This window comes from Cydia pomonella, chromosome 18, assembly GCF_033807575.1.
Source record: "Cydia pomonella isolate Wapato2018A chromosome 18, ilCydPomo1, whole genome shotgun sequence".
In the NCBI taxonomy this organism is placed as follows: Eukaryota; Metazoa; Arthropoda; class Insecta; order Lepidoptera; family Tortricidae; genus Cydia; species Cydia pomonella.
The window spans coordinates 2,203,502-2,215,615 of NC_084720.1; the positions used below are offsets into that span (position 1 = coordinate 2,203,502).

A 12,114-nucleotide genomic window follows, 5' to 3' on the forward strand; every position below is an offset into this window, starting at 1 on the left:
ACTTTACCAATAGTAACGAAATTTTTGGAACGGAATGAGAAATAAATTATCAGTGTATGGCCGTTTTAATTTTTGCGTTTATTGTTGCCGATTTTGTATGGAAGGCGTCTGTTTACGGCGCATTTTATTTGCCATTTTACGCGCTGTTTGAAGTAACCTAGTTCTTATAAAAACCAGTATATCAAAAAAGCAAAACGTACATACAGACACAGGTAATGGTAATAATATTCATCTAGACCGAAAATCCAGAGAGGGAAATGTCGAGAACGTTTCTATGGAAATATGATCACTAATGTTTCCTCTTAAAATGTTGTAATTTGTTGTAGGGTATTACATAAATAAAAAAATAAATACGATTAAATACTTGGTCGTATTTTACGCCCTTTTGAGTAATTATCTAATATGTAACGGCACCAATCATGGGAAAATTTGATGTATTCTTGATATTTCACCGACACCTGTAACTTTTTTACATATTTATGCATTAAAAGTTGAATGTCCAATTCGTCCTTTATGTTTTCTATGTGTTTAATGAAAGCTACTGCAATTGGTTTCAATATTATTAACCAATTAAAATTTCCTATGGTTTTTTGCTCCAGTCATGGGATGTATGGCGCCATTAATTTTCAAAGCAACAAATATCAATGAAAAATTAAAGTTAAGCAGCTCTTTGGCTCTTTTGGCTCAGCGATTAAAAACTGATGGTAAATACTCGTTTTACAGGATTTGTCTATACGATCCCATTACTGGTGCCTGTTCCATTATCGGGGCGTTTACTATATATTCCAATATTATATCTGGGGGCACGGCCGTGCCCCGCCAAGACGAGACAAAGGGCAAAAGGCAGTGCATAAAGGGGGTGCATGGAAGGAGCCTCCCCGCACGACGCACTACGAGCAACTGATATTTTCTAAGAGATATCCCAGCGTCTGGCGCACCTCGGGCAACGGTCTACACTTGTGCTGACCGGCGAATCCTTTCACCACGATGGTTTCACTAAGTTCCAATGCGAATACAAATACATGTGATCAAAAAAGGCACTTTTCAGCGCCAGCCCTGACTGTCATCTCTATAAACATAGAGGGCTTCTCGGAAGACAAAGCACAACTTCTCTCCGAAATGTGCCGCGAGACGCAATGCGACATTCTATGCATACAGGAAACCCACAACAAATCCAGGCCAAGTTTCGGCTAACCAGGTAGCTACACAACTTCTGCTTAATGGTAAACCCACTGACCGCCTGCCCAAACCGACACCAGTACCTGTTAACCAACAGACCTGCACTAATCTCATCAAGCCCTTTTCCCACCACGAACTTGAGACTGCCATAAAATCACTTAAAAATGGTAAAGCTGCAAACATCAGATCAAACATCTTGGGGCGAAAGCCAGGAACTGGCTCCTGGAATTGTATAACAGCTGTCTTTCGTCACTCAAAATACCAAAAGCATGGCGTAAGTCGAAAGTGATCGCACTTCTCAAGCCAGGAAAGGGCCCCTGGGATGCGAAAAGTTACCGTCCCATATCTTTGTTGTGCCACACCTATAAGCTGCTAGAGCGATTACTTCTAAACCGCCTCGTCCCGATTATCGAACCGCAACTAATCCCAGAACAGGCGGGATTTCGCCCTGGAAAGCCAAGCACGAGTCAAATATTAAAGCTAGCACAACACATAGAGGATGGGTTCGAGCATGGCTTGGTTACGGGAGTGGTCTTCGTGGATCTAACAGCCGCATACGACACTGTAAACATACAACGGCTGCTCCTGAAGGTTAATGGTATGACGGGAGATGCTGAATTTACGAACGTTCTTCGCGAACTGCTCCACAACAACCGATTTGAAGTCCACCTGCAGTCTGAAAAAGCCGCTGGCGCTCGCAAAAAAAACGGTCTCCCGCAGGGTAGCGTGCTTGCCCCGATACTGTTTAACATATACACCAATGATCAGCCAGTCCTGCCCAAAACCAGCGGTTCGCATACGCAGATGATCTAGCGCTAGCGACCCAAAGTGATAGCTTTGAGGGAACAGAAAAATCACTCTCTGCGGCCTTAAAGGGTCTAACGAGGTACTATGAAATGAACTGCCAAGAAGCAAACCCCCTAAAAACTCAGTCGTACGTGCTCCACCTACCCACGTGTACTTGCGGAGCGGAAACCTGGGTCTTTACAAAAGAAATCTTGCACAGATTACAAGTAACCCAAAGGGCGATGGAAGGAAGAATGGTAGGAATCTCACTTAGGAGCAGGAAACCAAACAAGTGGCTTCGAGAACACAGTAAAGTCACTGATGTAACCAGGCGAATGGCCAAACCTGAAGTGGGAGTGGGCTGGGCATGTGGCCCGAAAAGACGGCTCGTGGTGCAAGAGGCTGATGGAGACCTTGAGGAGAGTCGTTCCCAGCAGGAAAGCCAAAAATGCGTTGGTATGACGAAGAGAACAGCTGGATCGAAATGGGTACATAGAGCGCAAAACAGACCAGAATGGCAAAAATTGAAGGAGGCCTACATCTCAAAGATTGAAAAGGGCTAAGAAGAGAAGAAGACCAATAAAAAAAACATCTTTTTGATGGCGGTGAAGCCATTATGGGGCGTAGTCTAAATATCCTTGTTGATAGATGTCAAAAAGTGACAAGTAACATTTGCAAAAACCAGTTTTTACAACAAAAAAAACGTAAAAAATCGTTTTCAGTGCCAGTTTTACATAACATAAAATTTTTATGTAAAATACGTGCAAAAATAAGAAAAAAAAATTTATTTACTTAAACTCATATACCATTTTTGCCCTCTTTTGGCCTCGAGAATTGCGTGGTTAAAATCTTTCGGGTTCGTGGGGTTACACTGTATATAAGATAAATGATCTCTGATCTGTATTCTCGCTACAGGGTGACCATCCTGGATAAAAAATACCCATTTAGGGGTAGATACGTTATCTGTGAGGACCCGCTACAGGGTGTGTCAGGTCCACAGAGTTCACAGACTAAACACATGAAGTCAAATAGTCTGAAGCTAAGTCACTATGTAAAATGCTACACTACGGATAGCACAATTAAATCGCACTTTGATTCTACTACACTTTTAATTAAATTAAATTAAATAAATAAATAATAAATATTATAGGACATTATTACACAAATTGACTAAGTCCCACAGTAAGCTCAATAAGGCTTGTGTTGAGGGTACTTAGACAACGATATATATAATATAAAAATATTTATAAATACTTAAATACATAGAAAACACCCATGACTCAGGAACAAATATCCATGCTCATCACACGAATAAATGCCCTTACCAGGATTTGAACCCGGGACCATCAGCTTCGTAGGCCCCTGCCTACGCCTGGTAGTGACCCTTCACTACCCACTAAGCCAAACCGGTCGTCAAATAAGCCTTTATTCCAGATATGAAACACTTATAAATACAATATTAAGTTGTCTATATTATAAAATGTCTCTTAGTGTGGTGAGCCTGTCGGCATGGCCTCTTCCAACTGTTTCCAGCGCAGTCTGTCCAAAGCAACTCTGGTCCAGTGAGGTCCTAAACTGGATGTCATCTTCCCATCTGGTTATTTGTTGACCTTTTTGCGCTTGCAGCCGAGTGGGTACCAATGGGTCACTTGCTCCATGTTGTCTGCGTGACCTGTGACCTGTCCACCTCCACTTTTGTCGGTCGATACGCTCGAGTATGTCTTTTACTTTTGTTCTTCGCCTTAGTTCCTCGATCGGTATAGTACCGTCGCCATCAGATATATCGGAGCGGCCAAGCTGCTCATAAATATCTGAACACGCCTCTATTGTCAGGGCGTTAGATGTGTTCAGATATTTTAGGGCATCTCATGTATATGATGGTGACTGTACTAACGCCTATATGTGGAAACTATAGATGCGCAAAATGCTTCACTGAGTTGAAAAAAAATATTCATATATTTCGCTCGCGGAGATATATATCACTTATTTCGCTCAAGTGAAACTGTAGAGTGCGTGAAAGAGATGTTTATCATATTTATAATACACATATCCATAAGTGCGACCAAGATGGCGAATGACGCGATACGATCCCGCCATTTTTTCCCGATACTCTCCGAACCGCTCCGAAACGGTCGTTTCGCATATTCACATCGTCTCGTTTGGCTCGGCCGGCTAATACGAATCATTATGGGAAAGAGGGAGGAAATAACACTGAGATAGATGAGTTACTGAGTGAGTTAAATCTCAAGTGAGTGAGTTCAATCAAAAGATATAGTTCACTTATCAGTCACTCGTGAACGACACATGTGTAGCGACCGCGAGTAGTGTTATATGGTCCACCTCGTGGCGGAGGCGGGCGCGGGCGCGGGCGGCCGGGCTCACACGGCGGTCTCGTCGGCGGGCGCGGGCGCGGGCGCCGCGCTCCGCACCGGGACGCGGATCAGGTCCTCCTCTATCTTCGTATCGGCGGGCAGGTTCTGAAAATAATTACATTTTTAAGCTTACCTGCCTCGGTGTTTATTTTGTATTGAAACAGCGGATTCGTACCCTGAGACGCCTAATTAGTAATTTGTATGTATGTGAAAAAATGTTTAGTAAAAATTGTTTTCGCTTCAACCGTAGTGTGGGGTGTCGGATAAGTCTAAAAATGAATAGGGGTTGTTGAGTTATCTCGAGCACAAACATGCGCCGCACCAGGTTTCAGCGAGGGCCGCATGTATCAGTCTGGGAGCTTGGAGATGTATCATACCTCTAAGGCAGTGTACTGGTTGTTGAGCTGCCTGGGCGCGCCGCCGCGGCGCGGCTCGAGCAGGCGCGCGCGCCGCACCGGGCTGCAGCGCGGGGCCGCATGTGTCAGTCTGGGAGCTTGGAGATGTATCATACCTCTAAGGCAGTGTACTGGTTGTTGAGCTGCCTGGGCGCGCCGCCGCGGCGCGGCTCGAGCAGGCGCGCGCGCCGCACCGGGCTGCAGCGCGGGGCCGCATGTGTCAGTCTGGGAGCTTGGAGATGTATCATACCTCTAAGGCAGTGTACTGGTTGTTGAGCTGCCTGGGCGCGCCGCCGCGGCGCGGCTCGAGCAGGCGCGCGCGCCGCACCGGGCTGCAGCGCGGGGCCGCATGTGTCAGTCTGGGAGCTTGGAGATGTATCATACCTCTAAGGCAGTGTACTGGTTGTTGAGCTGCCTGGGCGCGCCGCCGCGGCGCGGCTCGAGCAGGCGCGCGCGCCGCACCGGGCTGCAGCGCGGGGCCGCATGTGTCAGTCTGGGAGCTTGGAGATGTATCATACCTCTAAGGCAGTGTACTGGTTGTTGAGCTGCCTGGGCGCGCCGCCGCGGCGCGGCTCGAGCAGGCGCGCGCGCCGCACCGGGCTGCAGCGCGGGGCCGCATGTGTCAGTCTGGGAGCTTGGAGATGTATCATACCTCTAAGGCAGTGTACTGGTTGTTGAGCTGCCTGGGCGCGCCGCCGCGGCGCGGCTCGAGCAGGCGCGCGCGCCGCACCGGGCTGCAGCGCGGGGCCGCATGTGTCAGTCTGGGAGCTTGGAGATGTATCATACCTCTAAGGCAGTGTACTGGTTGTTGAGCTGCCTGGGCGCGCCGCCGCGGCGCGGCTCGAGCAGGCGCGCGCGCCGCACCGGGCTGCAGCGCGGGGCCGCATGTGTCAGTCTGGGAGCTTGGAGATGTATCATACCTCTAAGGCAGTGTACTGGTTGTTGAGCTGCCTGGGCGCGCCGCCGCGGCGCGGCTCGAGCAGGCGCGCGCGCCGCACCGGGCTGCAGCGCGGGGCCGCATGTGTCAGTCTGGGAGCTTGGAGATGTATCATACCTCTAAGGCAGTGTACTGGTTGTTGAGCTGCCTGGGCGCGCCGCCGCGGCGCGGCTCGAGCAGGCGCGCGCGCCGCACCGGGCTGCAGCGCGGGGCCGCATGTGTCAGTCTGGGAGCTTGGAGATGTATCATACCTCTAAGGCAGTGTACTGGTTGTTGAGCTGCCTGGGCGCGCCGCCGCGGCGCGGCTCGAGCAGGCGCGCGCGCCGCACCGGGCTGCAGCGCGGGGCCGCATGTGTCAGTCTGGGAGCTTGGAGATGTATCATACCTCTAAGGCAGTGTACTGGTTGTTGAGCTGCCTGGGCGCGCCGCCGCGGCGCGGCTCGAGCAGGCGCGCGCGCCGCACCGGGCTGCAGCGCGGGGCCGCATGTGTCAGTCTGGGAGCTTGGAGATGTATCATACCTCTAAGGCAGTGTACTGGTTGTTGAGCTGCCTGGGCGCGCCGCCGCGGCGCGGCTCGAGCAGGCGCGCGCGCCGCACCGGGCTGCAGCGCGGGGCCGCATGTGTCAGTCTGGGAGCTTGGAGATGTATCATACCTCTAAGGCAGTGTACTGGTTGTTGAGCTGCCTGGGCGCGCCGCCGCGGCGCGGCTCGAGCAGGCGCGCGCGCCGCACCGGGCTGCAGCGCGGGGCCGCATGTGTCAGTCTGGGAGCTTGGAGATGTATCATACCTCTAAGGCAGTGTACTGGTTGTTGAGCTGCCTGGGCGCGCCGCCGCGGCGCGGCTCGAGCAGGCGCGCGCGCCGCACCGGGCTGCAGCGCGGGGCCGCAAGTGTCAGTCTGGGAGCTTGGAGATGTATCATACCTCTAAGGCAGTGTACTGGTTGTTGAGCTGCCTGGGCGCGCCGCCGCGGCGCGGCTCGAGCAGGCGCGCGCGCCGCACCGGGCTGCAGCGCGGGGCCGCAAGTGTCAGTCTGGGAGCTTGGAGATGTATCATACCTCTAAGGCAGTGTACTGGTTGTTGAGCTGCCTGGGCGCGCCGCCGCGGCGCGGCTCGAGCAGGCGCGCGCGCCGCACCGGGCTGCAGCGCGGGGCCGCAAGTGTCAGTCTGGGAGCTTGGAGATGTATCATACCTCTAAGGCAGTGTACTGGTTGTTGAGCTGCCTGGGCGCGCCGCCGCGGCGCGGCTCGAGCAGGCGCGCGCGCCGCACCGGGCTGCAGCGCGGGGACGAGCGGCACGCGCCGGTGCCTACACTTTTTAGGAGGCGGGCACTGAAATGTAAATAAAACCATTTGTGTATGGTTCACAACGACCTTAGGTTACGGCGCCATAATAATAATCCACTGGCCAAAACAACATATACGAGTAGGTATGTGACGAAAATTACCACCCTACAATATCACGTTTTAGTTTTTTTCATCAAGCATTTTTAGAATTTTAAAGAGGCGTTGAGGCTGGAATCTTATATTTTGTTTTAATCTTGACCGTTAATGGGTTAAAGAACCTGCAACTCGCGTGTAATTAGTGAAATACCCCTGGTCTGACCCTGTTCATCGAGTCCTGGCTTTGCAGGCTTTCCTCACCGTCCCTAAACTTTCCAGGTAAATTCTTACGTGTCGCAAAACTGAGTTACGTACTTTCAAAGTTTTTTTCTTTACGTAATTTAAAATATTGATAAATGAACTTTAACAGTGACACTTACGCATCAAGTAACTTGAGTAACAATCTCGAATACGCCCTGTACTCATCGTCCCCAAACTCCCCAGGGTGATGACGGGCGAATTCGTACGTGTCGCAGAACTGGTGTACCAACTTCTGGCCGCGGCCGTCCAGCGGGGCCGCTAGGGAGGAGAGAAGGAAGCCGCGGAGGGATTCGCGGGGGTGCCGACGGAGGCATGGGTCTTGGCGGGCTATCTCCTCCTCTGAAAATAATCAATAGACAAGCTGTTTCATCCTCGTCTTCATGCCAACATACTTGTCGCTAAACAAGTGGCGAGTCAGGTCGGGATACCATCTCTTTCACTCTTGGTTGGTCTTAACAAGGATAGCATTATGATCTCAGTAGCCAGCAGCGGCGGCGCGTCACAAATATTCGTGGGGAACCCGGAGCTAATTTTGCTTTCCTTTTCTCCATGAACCGATCGTGAAAGTACTCAACGGGCTGAAATTAGACAAGCCGGTGGGAATAGAGTTCTTTGAACGATCTGCCACTGGTAGCCAGTTAGTTTTTCAGCAACTATAGCATTCTAGGCATTTTTTTTTTTTTTATTGAGAAACAAACAGTCTTAAAATAAACATATGAGCAACTTAGCTAATAGCTATGGATTGATTTCGTTATAGACCTATAGTTTCCTAATTTTAAATTATTCGATGTACAATTGAAAAAATAATAATAGTGTAAACTTATAGCGTACATAACAAAAGCGTAAATTTATATATAAAAAAAAAAATATATATATATATATGTAGAGAACTGAGAAAATACTTAAATCACAGGTACCTATTATCAGGTTGCTGCAACTTTTCACCGTTATTTTAGAAAAGAATATACTGCTCTTTTAAAGAGGCCTAATGAATTGCAAAACAAATCTGCGTCCATACATTTTTCATTGTACTGCCTACATGCGCGCCCAATATATGAATGCTGTGCGTATTTCGTTCTGCTGTTAAAAATGCTAAATAATGCCTTACTGCGACAACTACGTTCTTTTTTTTATTCTTTATTCAAATAGGCCTAGCAACAAGCACTTTAAAATCGTCAAATTTTACAAATATCATCTTAATCTAAATATCAGAGCAATTTATTGATGCAGTTATTATTCTTCTAAAAAAAACATTGAATTATTATAGATATGGTAAACTTAATAATAAGAATTTCACAAAAGGATCGTCAAACACCAAAATTGTATAAAAATTTACGGAGACTTGCCCATATAACAATACAAGCTGTTTCATCTAAATGGGGAAGTGAGAGAAAATCATTATTAGTACAGTCAAGGGCAAAAATATCTTTACGTTTCCAAAGCGGCAAAAATATCTGCACAGTTGAGAGGCCAGAAAAATCTGTTCGATAATTCGGTCAGAAATATGTGAGCATTTAAAGGTTAAGAAGATCTAGACTTTCACATGGCCATAAATAAATGAACAATGTCAGTCAAATATATGTAGGCAAATAGGATGGCATAAATATCTAAACACGCAACCATAATATACATGAGAGCAAAACGCGTGCCAAAAATATCTATACTCGCAACTATCATATACATGAGAACAAAGAGTGTCAAAAATTTCTATACACACAATTATCACATATATGAGAACAAGACGAGTGCCAAAATTATATGTATCTGATAGTATTTTGAATTTTGACAATTCACGAAAAGAGTAACCTAACGTCAAACAATATTTATTTATTTAAACCTTTGGGAAACAAACAGGCAAAAACAACACATATAGTTAATCAGATTACACATTCATAAGCCAAACAGTTTCCACTAATGAATAATAACAATTATGTTGCTCAGAAATTAAAACATGCAAAACTCAAATAACACTAACTGTTGAAAACAATATTAACAAATTGGCAAGTATGCTGAAATATACTAACTAATCAATATTATTATTAGCTGTACATTTTATTGCAGAAACAAACTGCTGTAATGATAAATGGAATATATCAATATCAGAAAATTTTTCATTATAAGTTCTACACGCTCTAGCTAAGAACTTATTTCTTGCATATGTAGTACGACCAAAGTTAATTGCAAATAGGCTTGTGTCTATAATATGTTTGTCCCTTTCAACAGTCCTGTCATCCGATGCTTATAAATTACTGGGAGCTGTGTGAAAGTGAAAAGGCGCAAAATAATAAATAAATAAATATTATACGACATTTTTACACAAATTGACTAAGTCCCACAGTAAGCTCAATAAGGCTTGTGTTGAGGGTACTTAGACAACGATATATATAATATATAAATATTTATAAATACTTAAATACATAGAAAACACCCATGACTCAGGAACAAATATCCATGCTCATCACACGAATAAATGCCCTTACCAGGATTTGAACCCGGGACCATCGGCTTCGTAGGCAGGGTCACTACCCACTAGGCCAGACTGGTCGTCAAAATGTCAGCAATTTGTACGTATCAGTACATCACCTGTGTCATCATGCATGACTTACCTAGTGTCTTGACATCATCTACAGCCTTAAAGCGGTAGTGATACGGCTGTTGTGGTTCTAGTATGTAATGTGAGGGTTCTGAACTGATCAGCCGGGGCTCGTGCATGATGCGCGGGACTGCTTCTATGCGGCGCTCAATCTCTTTCTTTAAACACTGAAATATAATATTACGGTAAGAAAACAAGTTTTGAGACAATATAAAGATCTTCATTTATACTAGTGTTAAAAACTATTTTGCTCAATGACTTAAGGGTACAGAACCAACAAACTCCTTTTGGTCCTAGGGTATTGGGTAGTGGGTTATTAGGGGATGGAGGAGCTATGGTCCATGTTAGTCATGCACAGGTAAGCGAAGGTAAACCTTTATATGTATAGGCGCAAAATCTTAAAATTTTGATACACACACAGCTGATATTCATCAACAAATGATGTAATGACGATAAGACCGCTAGACCGGCCCGCCTGTTGTTTACCACTATTTCTTTTGCTGTTTTCTTTCTGTATTGTTATTAGGGTTCCGTACCAAAAAGATACAAAAAGAACTCTTATGGTGCAACTCTGTCCTTCGGTCACAGCACCAATTATCTTGAGAACTACTTAAACTATTGATTTGAATTTTGAAATAGTTATGAACAAGGCTAACCTGAATTCATTGAAAGTGTTCTTTTTTTATTAATTTTCAATTTACTATGGAAAATGCTCAATATGAGACGGGGCCAATATTTCAAAGTCTGGTTACTAGTTTATTGAGGAGTGCAATAAAGAGTATTGTATTGTATTGTAAAGGTCGCCAATAAAAATAATCAACATAGCAATTTATTCATTACTTTAGTGCAGTGTACTGTCAATTTCTGGCCAATAAACAAATAAATAAAAATAAAAAGCCTTCTGGGTGCAGGACAAAAAAAAATGTTTGCAACTTAATCTAGGATTTAAATCTAATATAAAATGACATCAGAACCCGGTCCCCGCTACTTTAATTATGTCATAATTTCTGGTCAATAACCAACCAAAAATTATTAGGTGCAAATCCAAAGTACTTACAGTAACATGTCAACAATGTCAACATATAGAATTTTTTGACAGTACCTGAGTGACAGATTCTTGACTGACTAAGTTCTTAATTATTACTTTATTGAAACTAAAACCCACAGAGCACCTATTACTGCTTATGACTTTTAACTGCTTGGGTGATAAACAGAACCACTGAAATTTTGATATTAGTAATAAAACTTAAAGAATAACGTAGAAGGAAGAAATGAGGAGAATGTAGTAGTTAAAAGACAGCTATTTTATTTACCTTCTTAGCATCAGTACCAATAGGGACGTGAGGTCCTCTCCGAGACCTCAGCGCAAACCTTGTGATTTGTCGTTTTGCGAAAATAAACAAAATGATAACTGTCAGCACACCACCGCTTATTATAAATATTATATGCAAACTTGTGAAATCACTTCTTCCTTGTGAAGTCATAATGGTATCTTAGAAAATATAAACAATTAAATTTTGGTAATTCTAATCATAACATGTAGACAAGAGGTATTGATATATAGTTAATGTGACAGTGACATTGACATTTTAATTCCAGAAACTAGAACTAATTGTATTTAATCGTTATTCATATTAAACTTTATTAAAAAGTCTACCTTTTTTCTTAAATATTAAGGTTTATATTAGTTTTTTACATATAATACAAAAGTAACGACATTAGCTTCTTGCTCAATAGGTTATTAAGGAGTTTTTCCATTTCACTCGAGCTAATGCAAGCTACCAAGAATGTGTTTTATAACAGGCTTGAATACGCTGTTTGCCTCTCTTTCTAACAACTTAGCTCGCACATCATAGATGGTAGTACAGACAAAGATAAGTTGTCAGGGTTGGCAGCGATTTTGATAGCCCGATGGTGCACGTGGTAATTCAAACGTCAAGTCAAACTTCTATGAAATTTGTTTATGACGTTTACTTAACTCTATAACTGCGGCGGCATCATGGTTCCATTTTTATCACTTGTCACTATGCCCGTCACTTTCGCACTTACATACTTGTTAGAACGGGATAGGTATGGTGACAAATGATAAAGAGCCGACCATCTTAGCCTTGCTGGGCTACTAACCATTACTAAACGCAATGAAGTGCCGGCACTTCATTGAGGTGCAGAAATATTTTGTTAGTAGCGATATACCTCAATGATAACAATGGGA

At 44.9% G+C, this 12,114-nt stretch overlaps 1 protein-coding gene across 1 annotated transcript; it reads right to left on the reverse strand.

Moving 5' to 3' along the window:
• Positions 1-101: 101 nt before the first annotated feature.
• LOC133527823 (protein C1orf43 homolog) lies at positions 102-11,457 on the reverse strand. Its single transcript, XM_061865008.1, has 5 exons — positions 11,216-11,457; positions 9,916-10,069; positions 7,429-7,648; positions 6,859-6,997; positions 102-4,442 (listed from the first exon to the last, which is right to left on the reverse strand). Exons 1-5 carry the CDS (start codon positions 11,384-11,386, stop codon positions 4,344-4,346), a joined length of 783 nt encoding a protein of 260 aa, XP_061720992.1. The 5' UTR covers positions 11,387-11,457; the 3' UTR covers positions 102-4,343.
• Positions 11,458-12,114: the final 657 nt, after the last annotated feature.

What these genes read in the sequence shown, in the direction of transcription:
- LOC133527823 (XM_061865008.1), bottom strand. Translation starts at nt 11,386, where the DNA reads ATGACTTCACAAGGAAGAAGTGATTTCACAAGTTTGCATATAATATTT. An exon ending in AGATGATGTCAAGACACTAG is followed by an intron (nt 7,649 to 9,915) that starts GTAAGTCATGCA and finishes GATTATTTTCAG; the next exon opens with AGGAGGAGATAGCCCGCCAA. An exon ending in TTACTCAAGTTACTTGATGC is followed by an intron (nt 6,998 to 7,428) that starts GTAAGTGTCACT and finishes TTTACATTTCAG; the next exon opens with TGCCCGCCTCCTAAAAAGTG.